General features: G+C 42.8%; 1 protein-coding gene across 9 annotated transcripts in view; it reads right to left on the bottom strand.

Moving 5' to 3' along the window:
* Positions 1-20,848, bottom strand: part of SGSM2 (small G protein signaling modulator 2) — a 318,515-nt gene that overhangs the window by 222,771 nt on the left and 74,896 nt on the right. For all 9 annotated transcript variants that reach the window (XM_083172218.1, XM_083172219.1, XM_083172220.1 and 6 more), the window contains exon 2: positions 10,920-10,995. In XM_083172218.1, the coding sequence (XP_083028344.1) occupies positions 10,920-10,995 (76 nt within the window). The remainder of the gene's footprint in view (positions 1-10,919; positions 10,996-20,848) is intronic.

The raw sequence follows: 20,848 nt of genomic DNA, 5'->3' as shown, positions 1-20,848 counted from the left end.
ATGCTGTCTGTGATAGTGATTGTGCAACCTGCGCAGGCTGCAGAAAAGAGACCAGAGCCTGCTGCCCGCTGCAGCAAACTTCTGAGGTCACCTCATCCCGCCCGGCTACCGCAATGTACAAATCAGAAGGGGACCAGCAAAGATGGGTGATGTGGGAAATGAGGAGGGGGGCAGGGAGGCAGTTATGGGATGTGTCCAGCCCGTCCCAGTGTGCCCAGTCTGCAGCTCCATTAAGTCAATGGCAATTGCAGTGCTACTGTGCTCCAGGCTCCAGCCCTGTTCCAGAGTCCTCCTGGGCCCTCCAGGCATGTAATCCTCCATGGCATCAAGCATGAAGGCCCTAGCAATTAACATGTACTGTAGGTAAGCAACACTTATGTGGCATCATGTAATAGCCATTATGGTGTGTGGTATAATATGTAATGGGCATTACGGCGTGTGGCATAATGTGTAATGGGCATCACGTGTGTCAAAAAATGTTTAATTGGCATCACAATGTGTGGTATAATGTGTGATGTGCATCACGATGTGTGGCATAATGTATAATGGGCATCACAATGTGTGGCATAATGTGTAATGGACATTACGGTGTGTGGAATTATGTGGAATGGGCATTACTGTGTGCAACATTATGTGTAATGGGCATTATGTTAGGTAGTATTATGTGTAATGGGCATTATGTTGGGTGGTATGTGTAATGGGCATTATGTTGGGTGGCATTATGTGGAATGGGCATTACTGTGTGTGGCATTATGTGTGATGGGCATTATGGTGTGTGGCATTATGTGTAATGGGCATTACTGTACATGGCATTATGTGTAATGGGCATTACAGTGTAAATTTTTGCAGCACTTTCGACGCACACTGTTCCTGTCTCTAATATGTATGGAGGTGAATGATTCATTCTGAAGCCCATATAAATAAATAAGTCACCTATTTAGTTTGCATTGATGCTCAGTAGGCGGAAATGGACACGCCCAGTAGGCAGTGATGGACACGCCCCTCCAGTGGTGCACCCCCTAAGAAAATGGGCTGCGCACACCTATGATCTGCACCAATGATAGGTGTTGTGTCCTCTGATGCAGAGAAGCCTGAACCTCTTAAAAGAACCAGTAAAATCTACCATAATTAAACTAATATGTCGGATGTGAAAACCGGCCATGCAAAGTTGACAATTTGGCTATGGCCATGGATGGACAAATGGCACTGACCCAGCTGTTCAGTGCTCATGCTGTTATGATGGAATACACAGGGAACACTGTTGATGATGTGAGCAGGGGATTTGCCATATAAAGGCAGATAAATGGTCGAGATGTACTAAGCCTGGAAAAGTGATAAAATAAAAAGTGATAAACCAACAACCTATCAGCTCCTAAAGGCCCATACACACTGGATGATTTTAAGCTGAAAACAGCTCAGTTGACGCGTTTCAGATGCTTTCAGCTTGAAAGCCGCCCAGTGTGTATGGTTGGGCAATGAACGGTGAGCCTGATACGCGCTCCCGCATCAGCGCCGGAGGCTGCTGTTCGTCTGCTGGTTTTAGCTTCTTGCTATGAAAAGCCATTCACCCCTTGTGAAAATCGCTGGGCAAGGGGAAATCAGGCCGAGCGATTTTCATATACTGTAATCGCTGTCCATACACTCTGGGCAAAATCGCCCGGTGTGTATGGACCTTAACTGCTATTTTCGGTACTCTTTACCTAGAAGGGTGCCCATCGCGGCCATCACGGGCATCGCATGTACACAAAAAATCACATGCGATGCGACCGATGCGATTACAGCGATTTCCCATAGGGAACAATGTTAAATGTCCCAATTGACCCGATTTTCCATAGGGAACAATGTTAAAAGGCCCACAGAGGCCAAATAGGCACCCTGAAGTGTGAAATGGCCCCCCCAATTGTTAACGCCACCCCACGATCAACGTCAACCCGAAGCGTGGCGAGTGCAGCGAGCCCGCGAGGGGCGGCGGTCCGCGTCCTCCGACCTTTTCATACCCCCACTATCCACGTCGGCGTGGAGTTGAGAATAGAAAGTGTGGCGAGCGCAGCGAGGCACCGAGCCCGAAGCGTAGCGAGCCCCGCGAGGGGACGCGGACACCTGTGAAGCCCGCGAGGGGACGCGTATACCTGTGAAGGTGTCCGCGTCCCCTCGCGGCGCTCGCTGCGCTCGCCACGCTTCGGGCGCGGTGGCTCGCTGCGCTCGCCACACTTTCTATTCTCAACTCCACGCCGACGTGGATAGTGGGGGTATGAAAAGGTCATAGGTCGTGTACCGCCGCCCCTCGCGGGCTCGCTGCGCTCGCCACGCTTCGGGTTGACGTTGATCGTGGGGTGGCGTTAACAATTGGGGGGCCCATTTCACATTTCAGGGTGCCTATTTGGCCTCTGTGGGCCATTTAACATTGTTCCCTATGGAAAATCGGGTCAATTGGGACATTTAACATTGTTCCCCATGGGAAATCGCGGTAATCGCGTCGGTCGCATCGCATGCGATTTTTTTGGTCACATGCGATGCGACCGACGTGGTTTTTTTTACCTTACGATGCCCACGATCAAAATCGTGGGCGCCCTTCTAGGTAAAGAGTACCCTATTTTCAAACACAGCCTGTAACATGACACTTAGAAGCTGATTGGCTGGTATTTTATCACTCTCCATTTTATCACTTTTCAAGTTAAGTACATCTGGACCAATAACTGCCAGCCCATAGAAGTAGTTAGCACAGCCAAGATGAAAGAGCCAGACAAGTAGTCAGGCAGAGCTGGAAGGTAAGCTGCAGAGGAATAGTGGGACATAGGGAGTAGTCAGCCATACGTGGGAGTCATTTAGTGAAAACACAAGCAGAATTAAAGAGAAGAGACACAATAATCTGCCACTGACTACTATTCTGTACATAAGCATTTGTAAGTATATGTGAGCATAAATTTAGATTTCAACAGATTTATGCAGATTACATACAGCCTACTTGCTTACTTTTGAAAACTATTTTCAGGGAGATTACTTGGTAGTAGAAATTTTCACAGCGCCCCATTGAGGGGGTGTGTCATGTTCCACCCAAAGGGCATGTCTAGTCCCATTTTGGAGAGATTGTGAAAAAAGATTGTGAAAGTGGAGACTAATCAGGGAGAGAGGGAGATTGCTGTTATTTCTGGGAGTCTCCTGCAGAATGCAGGAGGGTAGGTAACTATGACATACTGTACGGTTGTACTGAGCATAATCAGGGATCCTGGCAGATGCACCTTGACAGAATGGGTTTGTCTGTGCAGAACTTTTAGTCACCATCTAAATCTTTTCAAGGTAATCAGTAGAGCTAGCAATATCTGCAATCCAGCGGTGTAGCTAGGTGCCACGGTGCCCGGAGCAAGGGAATGTTTCGCGCCCCCCCGATTTGTAGTAGGCGGGGCTCTTGCATGGCAAAAAGGGGACGTGGCCTAACATTATACCACACACCGTAATGCCCATTGCACATAAAGCCACATGCTGTAATGCCAATTACACATAAGGTCACACATGATTCCCATTACATACTATATAACAAACCGTAATGCCTATTACACATCTGACACATAAGTGCCACTTACCTACATGCTCATTGCTAGGAACTTCATGCTCAATGCTAGGGGCTTCATGCTCGTTGCCAAGGGGGACTAAAATTGCTCGTTGCCAAGGGGGACTAAAATTGCTCGTTGCCAAGGGAGACTAAAGTTGCTTGTTGCCAAGGGGGACTAAAATTGCTCATTGCCTAGGGGGACTAAAATTGCCCATTGCCTAGGGGGACTAAAATTGCTCTTGCCTAGGGGGATTAATATTGCTCGTTGTCAAAGGGGGACTAATATTGTTGCCAAGGTGGACTTGTTGCTTGTTGCCAAGGGGGACTAATATTGTTGCCAAGGGAGACTTGTTGCCAAGGGGGACTGAAATTGCTAGCAGGGAGGGAAGGTGGGAGTAATAGTGCAGACGAGAGTGCAGGGGAGCGGGCGAGCTAACGGTGCCGGCACGGCCTCGGCGCCATGATAGCTTCCAGCGCCCGGAGCTGGTGCACCGCCCTCGCTACGCCTCTGCTGCAATCTATAGCATTATAACAAAGATCCCCTGTAACAAATATCACAAGTCTACTGCAAGCAGTACTGTTAAATATGATCAAAATAGACACAGGAAAAGAGAAATATAGTGGAGCGCTAGAAAAAATTATTTATGATAAATTGGGTATCACAATAAAATATTTTTTTATTTTGTTAAATTAAAATATAATATTAAAAAAAAACACTGTAAATATATGTAAAATATATATTTACAGTGTGTTTTATTATATTATATTTTAATTTAACAAAATAAAAAATATATTATTGCGATACCCAATTTATCAGAAATAATGTTTTCTAGCGCTCCACCATCTTTTTCTTTTCCTGTCTTCATATAGGGCAGGCATGTCCAACGTTGGCCCTCCAGATGTTTTGAAACTACACATCCCAGCATGCTTTGCAATAGTTTTAGCATTCTCTATTAGCAAAACTGTGGCAAAGCATGCTGGGATGTGTAGTTTCAAAACATCTGGAGGGCCAACGTTGGACATGCCTGATATAGGGGATTTGACATCCCCCTGTGGGAGCAGGTAAGCACTACACCCAAGTAGGCGCCTGTTACATTTGCAATGCCGCAAGGCTTGTAAATATATTTCTATTTCAGAATAGACACAGGACATGAAACTTTTGTTAATAGATACTGTATACTTTATACTGGGGGAAAAATAATACAATAGTAAAATTTACGTACAGTAACTCATCTATCTATTTTATAATCCAGATACATTGATAATCTGATTTGCAGAATAAATGCAAAAAAAGGCTTGCCGCTTAGGGACCGGTTTATGAGCTGCCATCCCTACTTCATTAGCTCGCAGCTGTCAGAATATTACTATGCAGGTATGTTACCATTTCATTTTCTTTGAAAGTCAACTCAAATTCATAATAAAAGCCAAAGGTTCTTACCATATTATTTTTGTCTCATGTACAAGTACATAGCTCATATATCAATCAACACAGTTTACAAATAATTTAGTTAAACTAAATTACAGAGTGAAGAACGTCGACTCGGTTACTCTAGGCAGCAGAGTGGCACAGTAATTAGCACTGTTGCCTCACAGTCTGCAGTCCTGAGTTTGATTTCTGACCTGTAACATTTTTATGTTGCCCATGTTTGTGTGGGTTCCCTCTGGAACTGCAAATGGAGCAGTGTGGGCAAGGGGTTACAGAAATTACAGGCCTCTCTCGTCTTTTAAAGTCCAAAGTGCTTAATAAAAAGCGGGAGCACTCACCAGGCAGCTTAAGTCAGCGTTTTATTCGAATACTGTAAGTCACATCAATAGTCGACATTTCAACCCTCTAGGGGCCTTTGTCAAGACAACAAGTACATGTACTTGCCTGCTGTACCTGTGAACATATACTTGTTGTCTTGACAAAGGCCCCTAGAGGGTTGAAACGTCGACTATTGATGTGACTTATACAAATAAAACTCTGACTTAAGCTGCCTGGTGAGTGCCACCACTTTTTATTAAGCACTTTGGACTTGTCTATGGGTCTCCGGCTTGGATGTCCTTAGGGGTGCACCCCAATTGCTCACTGCATTTGGATGTGAGTGCGGAACCCCCCTACTGATATATATATATATATATATATATACATAACACCGCAATAGTGTTGTAAAGGGCCCAGTTACTAAGATAATTTCAGTCTTTCCTTATCTCACCTATCCATAGAAAAATTTCTTAAACATAAAATATTTATTAAAATACAGACATTAAAACATTTTATGGTAATTTCTTGTCAGAGGAGAAATTTTATTTGTTTGAGAACATCCGTTGTTTGAGAAAATTTCTCCTCTGACAAGAAATTACCATAAAATGCATGTTTTAATGTCTGTTTTTTAATAAATATTTCATATTTAAGAAATTTGTCTATGGATATGTGAAATAAGGAAAGACTGAAATTATCTCAGTAACTGGGCGCTTTATAACACTATTGTGGGGGTATTTGGTTGTGCAAGCCTCACTAGTAGAGGGCTAAGTGTTATTAGCAACCACTTTGTGATTAGAAATTAGCACAATTCTAGGAAGTTTGTGTTTTAGATATTTATATATATATATATATATATATATATATATATATATATATATACACATATATATAAAGGGTGAGAGGATCTTTAATATATATATATGGGTTGGGATCATTTGGTCTATTGCATTATGGTAGAAAGTCATTAGGTCGAATCCATTAGGTCGACATGCTAAAAGGTCGACATGATTCTAGGTCGACATGGGAAAAGGTCGACATGAATCTAGGTCGAAAGGTCATTAGTTCGACAGGTCATTAGTTCGACAAGGTCATTAGTTCGACATTGTCTATGTCGACATTCACAAGGTCGACATGGGGTTTTTCACTGTTTTTTTACCTGAATGTCAACACAGTCGACATGGACACAGTTTAAAGTGCACTGCATCCCCTCGCATCGCTCGCTGCGCTTGCTATGCGTCGGGCACGGTGCCTCGCTACGCTCGGCACACTATTTTATTCTCCCACCACGCCCTAGTGGATGGTAGGGCATGAAATACCGCCTGTCGGCACATGTTGGCTCAAAAAACAGTGAAAAACTCCATGTCGACCTTGTGAATGTCGACATAGACAATGTCGAACTAATGACCTTGTCGAACTAATGACCTGTCGAACTAATGACCTTTCGAACTAGAATCATGTCGACCTTTTCCCATGTCGACCTAGAGTCATGTCGACCTTTTAGCATGTCGACCTAATGGATTCGACCTAATGACTTTCTACCATAATGCAGTAGACCAAATGACCGCATCCCATATATATATATATATCGAGACTATTTAACTTTTATAATATATCCTCTTTTTTAAATCTTTAGTGTCGATTGTGCTACTTTTTGTATTTATAGATATACATGCTTGTGGGTACTTAGGTCATCTATGTATATACATGTTATGGCACATAGTATGGTGTGTGTGTAAAGGGCACTACTTTGTGGTGTAATGTGAATAAACAGCAACACTGTGTAAGTAATGGAGACTTATGTGTGACATAACTTGAATAAGGGGCATTACTGTGAGGCGTAATGTGTCTAAGGTTAAGTGGTACTATTGAGCAGCGTAAGGTGAATAAGGGACACAGTCATGTAATGTGATTAAGGTTGCTCTACTTCGTGGCGTAGTTTGAATCAGGGGTACAATTGTGTGGCCATGTCCCCTTTGCCCCTTTGCAACACGACCATGTCCTATTTTTAATATGGGGGTGCCAATTCTCTTGCTAGCACAGGGCACCAAATGTCTAATCACAGCTCTGTGGCTAAGGATTGCTATGGGTGAGGGGAGATGAGACTTGCTGGCTGCTTCTGTGATCTGTGCTGAATTGGGAGACGGATCCTGGATCAGTGCCAGAACTAGCAGTGGTGCTAGGGGACAGCAGCCAAAATCTTGCCTAGGGCATCAAATTTGCAAGGGCTGGCACTGTCTATGGTGCTGAATTGTATTGAAAGTAATGAGAATAAATTGTGGCACATTTAACAAGTGCTTGTTTTTACTTTCATTAGATAACTAAATCATAGATCTAAATATAGGAGCCGATTCAGACCCGTACATTCAGATCTGAATTTGGGTCCTTTCCTGATGTTCGGAGTCTGTGCATGCACAAACTTCAGAAGCAAATGGCTTTGGCGAGTTTCACAGTAGCTGAGCCGTTCCTTCGAGGAGAGGAGGGAAGGTGCAGGCAGGGAGCAGCAGGAGGGGAACACCCAGCGGTTTAAGAGTGTCCCCATAAAAATGCTGGGCGTTCCGCTGCACACGAAGGCGTGGCACTGCCTGTTCGGGGAGGGCGGCTGACGTCACCGCCCCCTTTTTGGCGATCTGCGGGCATAGTAAAAGTCAGAGTGGCAGAAATGCAGCCGCATGTGAGGGAATGTGTTACTGTACACACATATACACACATATGCATGCTAGGGGTGTTCGGCCAGGCGGCATTTACCTGTTCTCAAAGCTGCAAGAATACGCAATCTAGCGAACAGGTCTGAATTAGGCCCATAGATTTAGATACTACTTAAAAGCCCGTCAAAATGACGGCTTTGTCCCTATCTGCTTCTGCCTCCAATCTCTGTCTGCACAGCTCCCTCTCTCCATATTCAGCAAGTTTGAAACCGATCATTTTTCTTTCACTTTTCTGTTAAGGAGTAATTTGGTCCGTCGAGTGGTCTCTAGTGGTAACTGGTGGTACTTCACCTAATAGAGGTGAGGAGTTTTTAGCCATATATATATATATATAATTCTACAACCACTTTATATACAAGTAGGATAAACAGCACATAATATGTTTATTTACATGTATAGATATATATATTTATTATTATTTATTAACAGTTTCTTATATAGTGCAGCATATTCCGTTGAGCTTTACAATACATACAATCTACTCCTTACTCGCCACAATGATTATATTTTAGAGTTGACAGCTGACGCATCACTGTTTTTACACCATGTACTTGTCCTGCATTGTCCTGTGCTGTGAGTCACTGTTTTCTTGTTTTGCTCATTTTGTGTATGTACTTTATCAAGCACTGCAGATCCCTTGTAAATGCAGGCATGAAATCACATTGTATTAGTCACATACTTTCAGATATTAGTTACGGTACTTGTGTAGTTTCCCGGCGCCACCGCGTGCACAGTCTGTGTCTTGGCAGTCCTACGACCCTTTCATACCCCCACTATTCACGTCAGCGTGGAGTTGATTTTATAAAGTGTGGCGAGCGCAGCGAGCCACCGAGCCCGAAGCGTAGCGAGCCCCGCGAGGGGACGCGGATACATGTGAAGCCCGCGAGGGGACGCGGATACCTGTGTAAGGTATCCGCGGCCGCTCGCCACGCTTCAGGTTGGCGTGGATAGTGGAATTAACAAGATCGACAGCTGTTACATTGACTAGTGTCATTGTGAACAGGTTTAATAGTGTACCCCTAGACCCTACTAAATTTTGAGGCTTTAGCGTCTAAATTTAGATGCCCCCATCTTAGCGGTTTGCAGGGAGTCTGGATTTAGACGTCTAAATCTAGACTTCTAAATTGCCGGGGTGTCCGGTTCAGAGAGTCTCTGGATTTAGACACTTTAGTGTCTAAATTGCCGGGTTGTCAGCGGTGCGCAGGAGTCTAAATTGCCGGGTTGTCAGCGGTGCGCAGGATTGCCTATTTCACTGTGGAACTACAAGTACCACAGTGACCTGTCAGCGCTGGGTGCACTGCTGCTGCCCAGCGCTATGCTGATAACGTAGCTTACATAAGGAAAGCAGCCGCGCGCTGCGCTGAGAACAGCTAGAGCGGCACGCGCACAGTTAAACAGAGCGTCTGGCAGGCTGCCAAGTTTCAAAGTTTCACTGTGCGTGCGGTGGCGCCATGAAACTACACAAGTACCTTAGTTACTTTACAAACATAGGAAGAGTCAGATCCACCGAGCAAATATCATTTTTGTCTCTGTGACCCTAATTCTGTGCTATTTTCTCCATTTGTAAATTAAAGTACATTTTCCCTGCTTTAGCAGGGGTGTGACATGTTCCTTCTTCTAACCTACGGTAACAATATCATACCTTTTGTAGGACAGTCACTATTTCATGGCTCTGTCCTGCATTTCCCGATCAGGCAGTTGGGTAGGTACATTCACTGCTACTAATTATAGGGCAACAGATGCTGTACACACCTGCCATTGTGTATATGACAGAAGTGGGTGGTGACAGTCTAGAACAAGAGTACTGCTCACTACCATGATCCATGGATACACCTCCATTACAGTCACAATGCTTCCTGCTGCAGTCTCAAGTCCTCCTGACCAACTATTGGGAGGTACACTCTATTGCTTCAGGTGTGGCTATCAGATGGACAGCCAAGAGCGTCTGAAGAGTTTAGGCTCAACCACAATCTATATTTCGCTATAATTAGATAAATATCTGGTAGTGTTTAGTCAAAGGTTCTCAACGTCGGTCCTCAGGACCCCACACAGTGCATATTTGGCAGGTCTCCTCACAGTTAAACCACAAGAAATTTCCCAAGTGATATAATTAGCTCCACCTGTGGATCTTTTAAAATGTGATAGTCAGTAATAAGTGCACCTGTTGGGTGACCTGGAAAACGCGAACTGCGTGGGGTCCTGAGGACTGAGTTTGAGATCCCATACCTCCCAACATGACTCTCTCCAGTAGGGATACAATGCTCTGCTCCTAGACTTTCTTCTTAATGTATGATTACCTTCATCTGTGTTGAACAGGTTAATTGATAAGAAAGGAGATTCAACACAAGTGATGGCAATTCTACATTAAGAGGGAAGTCAGGAGCAGAGCAATGTGTCCCTCCTGGAGAGGGTCATGTTGGGAGGTATGGAGATCCACTGTCATTAGTAATAAGACAAACCTATGGAAGAGTAAACAAAAGTATAGATATCCTTACAAGGAAACAATGGCAATATATATATATATATATCCATGCACAGACAGGTATACAGTTAAGAAGAAAACCCTTTTCTGACAATTTATCAGACCAGGGGTTCTCAAACTCGGTCCTCAGGACTCCACACAGTTCAAGTTTTCCAGGTCACCCAGCAGGTGCACAGGTGCATTCATTACTCATTGAGACATTTTAAAAGATCCACAGGTGAAGCTTATTATTTCACTTGGGATTCTGTGCAGAGACCTGCAAAACATGCGCTGTGTGGGGTCCTGACTCTGAGAACCGGGTTTGAGAACCTGTGTGGTAGACTAAGAAATATTTTGCTGCGCTAGATGCCACACTCGACAAGGTAGAGGTAAGATTAGCAGCAGAATGGATCCCACCACCCCAATTTCCTATTTAAAAAAGGAGCCAAATTCACCTACCGCACAGAGCAATTATGTGACTGCTGTCTTCATGAACAAACTTTCTGGTCACAGCCTCTTCCATGATCTGCTTCACCTGTAAAGCACACAGAATATATGGTAAGTGAGGATACATCACAGATTATACATTATTATATACATTCATTATACACCTGGTTTAGACTTGCACCTGATTTAGGGCATTCCTGTGTGACATAAAGATATAGCTATGTGTAAAGGCCCATACTAGAAGATTCTTTCCAAGTTTCCAATCTGACTGATTGGAATGAAAATCTGGAAATTTCTGGGAGCAAATTACAGTACAATCAACCATTTGCCCCAGACCCCAGACTCTGGAAAATACACAACAGCAGTCATCTGCATACATTGTTTCAACCAATTTGTCTGTAGGACCAATTTTCTTCTGTTTTCCATGTTTAGGAGCAAATGGTCAATTGTCATTTGCTCCTCAAAATTTCCAGAATTTAATTCCAAACAGCCAGATTGGAAAGATAATCGTCTAGTGTGTATGGGCCTTAAGACTCAAGAACTGCACATGCCCAACGACTTGCATACATATATACTCCTATTACACGTATCTTGCACTTGTGGACCATCATGCCTGGAGAGTTGATCACTAATGTGTAAATACTGTGTAAGTGTGCACGCGAGGTGCAAGGTTCAACACTCAAAATACAGACAAGTAAAGTTTGCGGTTCCATTTTTGTTCATACAGATGTGTCCACATACCATACACCCATAAATCACAAATTGCCTGATACACCATGGACTTTGCTATACTCATACCATGCAACTTTCTCTTAAAATATGTGCAATGTGCCACCGCTATTTCCGACGTGGAAAATAGCGGCGGCTCCCTATTCAATGCTGTCATTAACTACAGACTTCAGAAGCTGTCGGGCCTGCTCTGCCGATAACGGCCGTGGATTGTCGTTATCTGGGCCGCAGATCAACAATCCATGGCCATTTTTGCGGCCACGCCCCTTTGCGCCCGTCGACAGACGGGACATTGAATCCCTTCTGTCGTCGATCTGACCGCAAATGAGCCAGGATCACGGCTGTTGGCGGGGATAGACAGCCGGGATCCCAGATTGCATACCCCCCCCCCCCTATATCTACAACTTTATACCAATTGCTTTGTGACAAAAATATTAATCATGGTACACTATAAGTAAATTATGATGCAAAAACTACAAAACCTGGAAAAAAGGCAAAAGATTCCAAAAAAGTGACCCACATCATCCCTCAAGCTGCTCTTCATTATGCTTAACCTGTGACCAAAATACTAATCCTAAATTCAGAATACACTATTTATTTATTACCAGTTATTTATATAGCGCACACATATTCCGCAGCGCTTTACAGAGTATATGAACATTCACATCAGTCCCTGCCCCAGTGGAGCTTACAATCTATATTCCTATCACATGTACACGCACACAGACATTCTAGGGTTAAGTTTGTTTGGAGGCAATTAACCTACCAGTATATTTTTGGATTGTGGGAGGATACCGGAGTGCCCGGAGGAAACCCATGCAAGTACGGGGAGAATATACAAATTCCACACATTTAGAGCCAATGTTCCGCACAGTTAGTTCAAATTGATATAGCTCTCTTCAGCAAAAACACATAAACATGAGTTTTAAGGGAGAAGAAAAAAGTTTGGTACCGTGTTAGCCAGTTGATAAGAAAAGTTTTATTGTTCCTCAGTGAGAAAAACAAAATAGCAATCTAGCAAATATGATACCTTTTAATGGCTAACAAAAATAAATGTTGTTAAAATGCAAGCTTTCGAGACTACTTAGGTCTCTTCCTCAGGCATGGTATAACAAGGTGTGTGAAGAAACACATATATATACACAGCAGAGTAGGAACAAGATGTGATAGATGGACATTCTTAAGATCAAAACAAAACAAAATAACAGAATGAGCTTGTAAATTGAGTCCTTAATTAGTTTGTAGATAAGTAGTGTGAAAGTTTTATTGTCTCTAAGTTGATGACAGACCAGAGTTAGAGCTCCGATGCCCTCACTCTCTCTGGGCCAGATTCCTCAGATGTTGTAGTGGGCCATAAATCCCTCGGATAGATTCAGTCCTGTGTTAAGGGTGTCAAACGTTGTCATTAATTTGTATTCCCAGACCCTCCTGTCCCTTTTCAAATCACAAAGGGACAGGAGGGTCTGGGAATACAAATTAATGACAACGTTTGACAGCCTTAACACAGGACTGAATCTATCCGAGGGATTTATGGCCCACTACAACATCTGAGAAATCTGGCCCAGAGAGAGTGAGGGCATCGGAGCTCTAACTCTGGTCTGTCATCAACTTAGAGACAATAAAACTTTCACACTACTTATCTACAAACTAATTAAGGACTCAATTTACAAGCTCATTCTGTTATTTTGTTTTGTTTTGATCTTAAGAATGTCCATCTATCACATCTTGTTCCTACTCTGCTGTGTATATATATGTGTTTCTTCACACACCTTGTTATACCATGCCTGAGGAAGAGACCTAAGTAGTCTCGAAAGCTTGCATTTTAACAACATTTATTTTTGTTAGCCATTAAAAGGTATCATATTTGCTAGATTGCTATTTTGTTTTTCTCACTGAGGAACAATAAAACTTTTTTTAAGGGAGAGAAACCCCCTGCCTCTCCCTCCTATCAAAGAAAGGGTTCTTACAGGAGCACCAACACCAACACATAAACATAACAAATGGCTTTACTCATTTTCCCTGTAAGTGTTCTGATTTCTAAGTGTTAACAAATGTTGTAGTGCGTATTGAAGGAACCACGAGAAAAGGGTTATTATACCGAAGGCTGCTATTTGCACAATAGACCCTGCTCATAAATAAATCAATGGCAAAGTGCAAAGTTAATGCAATTATTTATAGGTGTGAAGAGGATAGATGGTCAGATGGATCCTCATACATCTAGCGTGAATATGCCATCAAGCAAAGGATGCCCGGCGTGAGTGAGCTGCCAGGTCCTATGCAACACTGCTAATGTTGGGCGTCTTTTGTTGCAGAAAATGCCTCTTAGGGGGGTATTCAATGTTGATTCCGATGGTGGGTATGTTTTGGTAATTTGGAATATAGAGGCCAATCCGACTTAAATTCGACAGTCGGAATTCTATCTGCCGACTGTTGGAAAGTTAGAATAAATGTAGATTGTCGAATCCAGGTCTATGTTGTAGACATACTGTAGACTGGATTAGACAATCCAGCGCCCATTTTCAACAATGCAGATTCAACTCTGCACAGGTTTCAACACAGTCAGAATTGGGCGCATTGAATAGATGTGTGCCGATATTTCCGAGCTGGACATGGAAGCACCCAGTTGTGTCCATAGGCCAATATTGTCTTATTACTACAGGTTGAGTATCCCTTATCCAAAATGCTCGGGACCAGGAGAATTTTGGATAACGGGTTATTCCGTATTTCGTAATATTTGAATATATTTCAATGATGTATTTTGAAGTATCTTGCATTTATGCTGTATAAACACACCAACCACATAAAATGCACACAAATATATTTTATTGGTTCAAAAAACAAAGTTTCAAAACATGAAACAAAATTTGTGTACTATCTCAGATATTGAATTTGAATGCAAGCAATCATTTTCTTGTACATATATAGTGCCAGTTACATATCATGTCCCCAGTAGTGCTGTTACAGATGTCCCCAGTGAGTTTTTAGCAAAAAAAAAAATTCACTTTCTGGAATGTATGGTTTTCGGAATAATTTGGATAACGGATATTTGGATACGGGATACTCAACCTGTACATGATTATGACTTATTTTGGGGGGTTTTATTGTATGGTCTGCTTACCTACTGTATGTTTTGATGTTAATAATGTTTTAATTGAACATGAGAGGAGATAGTTAATAATAACTGTGTTAGAGTTATATTCATTGGCTAGGTATTACAATTACTTGGAAGGTGTTCCAGAATGTATAGGTGGTTGTTTAGAGGTGGTTAACATTGATTTGTATATAAATGTACATTTTTCTTTCAGTTTTGTGGTATTTTTTTCTTTTGCTCTCAAATCAAGCCTTTTTATTCCATTTTAGAAATGTTGTGTTATATTTTGCAGTGAAATATATTTTCCCAGAAAGATAACAGGAATGATGTACAGTATCCAGAGAACATTTGAGTTTCTGTATACACAATACACAAGCGTCATTGCTAAATGAACACTACATTTCTTGAGGTTATAATTGTACATGATGTCTATACACATTGCTTTTGCATCGGCTTATAGAGACCAACGAACATTGGAGGTGATTCAAGTATGCTCGCATTTCTGCGAGTTCAGCCCTGTCCCGATGTTTGTGGGACTGCGCATGGTCTTTAATGCCCATGCGCAGGTCTATGTGAACTATGCAAGTAGCCGAGTCGTTCAAAAAGATCAAGGTGGCCTTTTGGTCAGATGGCAGCGGCAGGGACGGGTTCACCCATGGGAAAGCCCAGTGTTTTATAGGTATCCCCATGAAGCCATCGGCGCTCCCATGTGTGCTGGGGGCATGCAGCTGACGCCTGCCCTGTCTTCATCCAGGCGCTCGCAAATAAAAGTCAGTCCCCACTGACTTTTATTTGCAAAGGCAGGGGAAATCATTCAGTGGTCCCCGACCGTAGAATGATTTCTCCAGCAGCGGATACATGCCTGTCTTTGTTACATATCTCCTCGCATGTTAACGCAGGGAATCGGCACCGTGGCATCACAGGCGCTCGCTAAGCTGCAAGCTTTGCAGCTTACTGAGCTAATAAAAATAACCCCCATTATGCAGCACTGCTTATGTTGAGACCTGAACTAATGCGCATTTGACCAACCATGACTCCAGGTGCTGTGTACACACAGGGGGTTATTCTAGTCCATTCTTTCTGACAAAATCCTTCTTAGATGGACAAAACCATGTGCACTGCGGGTGGGGCAGATGTAACTTGTGCAGAGAGAATAAGATTTGGGTGGGGTTTTTCTTCAAAGTGAGATCTATATTGAAGTGTAAAATCATGCAGTCAGTATTTTCCCTGCACAGAAACAAAATAACTCACCCAAATCTAATTCTCTCTGCATGTTACATCTGCCCCCCTGCAGTGCACATGGTTTTGTCCATCTAAGAAGGATTTTGTCAGAAAGAATGAACTAGAATAAACCCCACTGTGTCTGTGCAATAATCATTTGCTGATCAGGCTTGTAATTGAGCAGTGTGCACCTAGCATTACACTCTTTTGTTTAACCTTTTAGGTGAGTTCATGTAAGGTCTAACGAAGGGGTAGGAAAACACCCTCTTTACTGCTGCTTTCTTGTCACATTTCAGTATCCATCTAAACCCAACACGGTGTCCCCAACTAGCCTATAAATGTCTGTCTGACAAAGCCTGATGTTGAATGCGGATTAATAAACATAACAGCGGGATACTAAAAATCCTTTCCCTGGAAGAGAACAGGTGTTTGTGTTTTATTATATATTAAACATAAAATCTCAAGTGCCCATAAAGAAGCCTAAGAATAATCTTCTTTCCTACGGTAACTACCTCCCGTTACAGGCATGTAGCCGAACCAATTAAGTATCCTGGCAACCACAGGATGAATCAATTTACAAACTGACACTGTTATTAAGTAGAGGAAAAGCCCTCCTTTTGCCATCACAATTATACTATAATTCAGGGCTTCCTCAGCTGGAAACTAATTATTGAATAATTGAATTAACTGATTTGGTACCTCTTGTCCAACCAGGGAGCAGAATAAGTAATGAATCTATCCATTGCCTACAGATGGCCAAGATAAAATACACATCGCAGGGTAGATCCCAGTACTGTCTCTATACACCTTAATGACAGTGACGGTGCAGTGTAAGCATATGAACTGATGCTTCTGCTAATTTAATGAGAGGGTGTGGGGGCATTAAATAAGGGGAACTGATCTGCATCAAAAGAATATTTTAGTTTCTGCTCGGTTTCATTTTTGAGAGAAGGTCTGTAACTCACAGCGGTATATCAGCCATGTAGGCGACGAAGAGCATTTTATCTCTCTATGCACTAACATAGATACATTTTGTCACTTTGTTTTATCCTGTGTAAAAATCTGGCCAGTGTTATACTACCACATGCCATTTCCATGTCAACACCACTCGCATAACAACCACAGTACATGAACTTAAGGTGCCCATACACTGTGCGATGATCGCACCCATTATGGGATGGATCGCATCGCAACGCATGCGATTTGCGTGCGATGCAATCAGAAGGCAGTACAAAAAGTATGTGCAGCATATACTTTTTGTACTGTGCGATGAGATGCCTGCAGGAGCGCGCATCGCATCGTTCAGTGCAAATGTACCGTGTATGCACCTTAAGTTGGCTCAAAGAACAATAAAACCCATTACTGCATCCAGATATAGGGGGCATAGCCTTTATCATAAGGCCAATCACGGTACTTATCACATTGCCTGTTTTACTTGATTTGAATAAAATTATTAGTTTTACACTATGTGCAGCATTTGCTGATGTCTTTTGAGGTACAATGGAAACTGCATGCAGGCATTTGAAGGTGGATTTATGGCCATACACTGATTTCTTGTGGTATAAATGGAAGGCCATTAAAGGGTAGTAGAGGAAAAAACTTTTATTCTACTAGAGAATAAATAAGGGCGCCTAAGACGTGAGCTGATTCCCAAAAAGCAGCTGCTAAGGTATAGGGGTAGTCAATCCCTATAAGGATATCACAAGAAAAAACATACAGAAAAAGCAGCGCTGATACTACAATGAATGAACAACAAAACCAATTTAGGCAGTAAAAAAATGATTTATTTTTCTTTAAAAAGCCCCTTGATTAATAATGGGTATACACATAGACAACATATAAGGTTTTATATTGTTAAAATAATTAATTAATAAAACCTCACTCGCAGGAGGGATGATAAAGTCAATGGTGTCAATCGCTCAGTAAGACACAGTCAATTTTTAAGGTAAGTGCACTTTACCGAGGCTGCTGGTACTTATTTCACTGCTCATAGGTGATGAAATTGAATTCTAGATGGATATCACCGGTCCTCTCTATTTGTACGGTATCCCAATCCGGTGCCACTGGAGGAATCCCCACAGATTTTTTTACTGCCTATATCAGCGCTAATGATGCGATTGCCCTGGCCACACACTCAAGCAAGTGACTCCTCCTGTGGTCCCACCCTGCCCCACCCCCTTCCCACTCCCAGCAGTGGCCCGACCCACTGCCTCACTGAGCTTGCTGCCCTCTCTAATTACCCCCTCTCCCCTCCTCCCATTAGGCAGAGACAGGGCCAGTGGTAGCGTTTTTGGCACCCCCTGCAAATTAGAATGCTTTTCTGGGAGAATTACTGTGCAGGGCCAATGTGGAGGTTAAAATGTTCCATCTCACCATTAGAGGTGTTTACCCTCACATTAACCCCTGCTCCAGATGCAGACTGAACTCTAAACAAAGTGGAATAGGAAAAGCTGGCTGAAAACTACCGTCTTGAATGAGGAAGTCCGGAGTTTTTGGCTAGCCAAAACACATTTTGGAAGACTGTATTAAGACATACAAGTGGGTCAATTCTAGATTCGGTTTTATTAATCAAACATCTGCTAGCTTTTTTCAAAAGTATGTATTACAAAAACATTTTTCACAGTTGGAATTGTGCGATTTTTTTACATTGGATCTGATTCATGTTTGTAAGTACAGCAAGTTATCAAGCAACTGGGCAAAACCATGTTGCACTGCAGGTGGGGCATTTGCAGAGAGATATCGTTTTGGGTTGGTATATATTTTTTTTTCTGTGCAGGGTAAATACTGGCAGCTTTTGAATGCAGCCCACAAATACAAGACAGCTTTATTTTTGCACTGCAAATAAGATTTCAGTTTGAACATACCTCACCCAAATCACAAGACCCCATACACTATGCAACTCCTCCCCTCTGACAAGTCGCATTCAGTTCCCCTTCCCAGTTGGCCAGGTCGCATGCGATACATCACATGCAGCAATTCTGCTTGCGATCTATAACATGCGATCCCTGTTCCCTGCCGCCGGGAGCGGGTTCGATTTTACGCGCAGCACGTATGATCTCTGACTCCGATCCAATGCGCACGGGACTGCCCATTGGATCGGATGACACACACATGCTATTTGGGCTGATTTCTCAGCCTTATACGCCGGAATTGGGTGATATCGGGCCCAAATCTCATAGTGTATGGGGGCCTTAACTTTTTCTGCACGTTACATCTGCCCACCTGCAGTGTAATATGGTTTTGCACAGTTGCTTGATCATTTGGTTTACTTAATAACATTAATTAGGCCCATTCAACTTGAGATGTTGGCAAACAATCATCATAGAAAATGATACTATTTGAGTTTATGTATGGCTGTTTGGTTATGGAGCTTGTTGTTCCTCAGAAAACAATATCCTAAAAATAAATGTTGACCCTTTGTAATCTTACTAACAAACAAAATCGCTAATTAGATCAACTTCAGCCAACGTTACCAACAGTGTGGATCCAAGGCACAGCAACAAAACACTCCCTCTCATTACTAAATTGAGCATGTATAAATAATCCCACAGCTTGTAATTATTTTTATGTTGTCTAGTTTCTGCAGTGTGTCTGCAAGGCAGAACCCAAGCTATTTGAGGTTTCCTATTTTTTTTTTTTTTTTATCATTTGCAATTCCATACTCAATTTTGTCAGTTAACCAAAAAAAAAAAAAAAGTACGTGCTGTATGTAATGCGGTGCAAGTTGGGGTAGCTGTGCAGGATGCCGGACAAACGATTGACTTTTTTTTTTTAAAGAGGAAATCATTTACAAGGCATGGTTATGCCTTTTAAGTGATTGCCCCTTTAAAAAAAAAATTCAGCTGGTATCCCAACAGCCGATGGTGTGTGAGACTGCACTGGCTTCAATGTGACTGGCAGTGACTTCCTATTGGTAGTCTGACCTGCCAGCCACTCAAGGCAGTACCATTGTTCCCTCCCTCCGGGATGCCTCTCTGTGCGCAAATGCGGGGCAGCCCCAAAAACAGGTACTGCATATGCACTGAACCCAGGAACCTGAATATGCCTCCGAGTGCTGCTGCAAAGGCAGCCCATGGAGGCTTGGGCCAGTGCATGCTCAGTATGTATGAAATTACTGCACATGCGGTGGCCCCATGTAGGGGACCGGCGGCTGAAACCGGCAGTAGCAGGGAGCACAGCGGTGGCGGCAGTGGAGGGGGGCCCGCATCACGGCAGCCCCCCTCCTCCGCAAGGGTAATAGCGGTCACTGGAGTATTAAACAAATCACAAAGTCAGGAGAAAACATTATTATGTGTCAGAGAGCCAGTTCACACAGAGCAAACGAAATCATAAATCATGCAATATAATGAATGGGATCTCGGAATATACAAATGATGCAGCCAAAATATAAAAATGTAAAAAAATCCTGCAAGGGTGTGACATGTTAAAGGGGATGGGGATGTGGTTAAAGGGGAATGTGGAAACCTCCTACTTATTCCTATGGCCTTTACCAGTATTTTCATACACTGTTTTAAATCGAGTAAATCAATAATTTTTTAGAAAATTTACCTTTTTACCTTGCGGCACACTAAATAAGATTTTAAAATTCCCAAGGCACACCATGAGATCCCCACAGGGCAAAACATATTGCCCCCACAGGAAAAAAACCAAAACCTATTGGCCCCCATATAAAAAAAACATTCACACTGGTCCCCACAAATGAAATTCATTGGCCCTTTACATAAAAAGAAGAGACCAGTAAATAACAGTTGATCTGGTGGTGACTGAAAACTGGTTTGGGCATCTCTAGATCTGGGGGCACACTTGAGCACACTAGTGTGCCACCGCACAGTTGAAAAACACTGATTTAGTAAATGTACACCCAGGTGCTGCTGTTGATTCCACTCCCAGCAGAAGAGGC

The sequence above is a fragment of the Crinia signifera genome, chromosome 2, assembly GCF_055691185.1.
Source record: "Crinia signifera chromosome 2, ASM5569118v1, whole genome shotgun sequence".
Classification (NCBI taxonomy): domain Eukaryota; kingdom Metazoa; phylum Chordata; class Amphibia; order Anura; family Myobatrachidae; genus Crinia; species Crinia signifera.
Note: the sequence above shows the minus strand (reverse complement) of the source record. Positions and strands in the feature narration are given on the sequence as shown.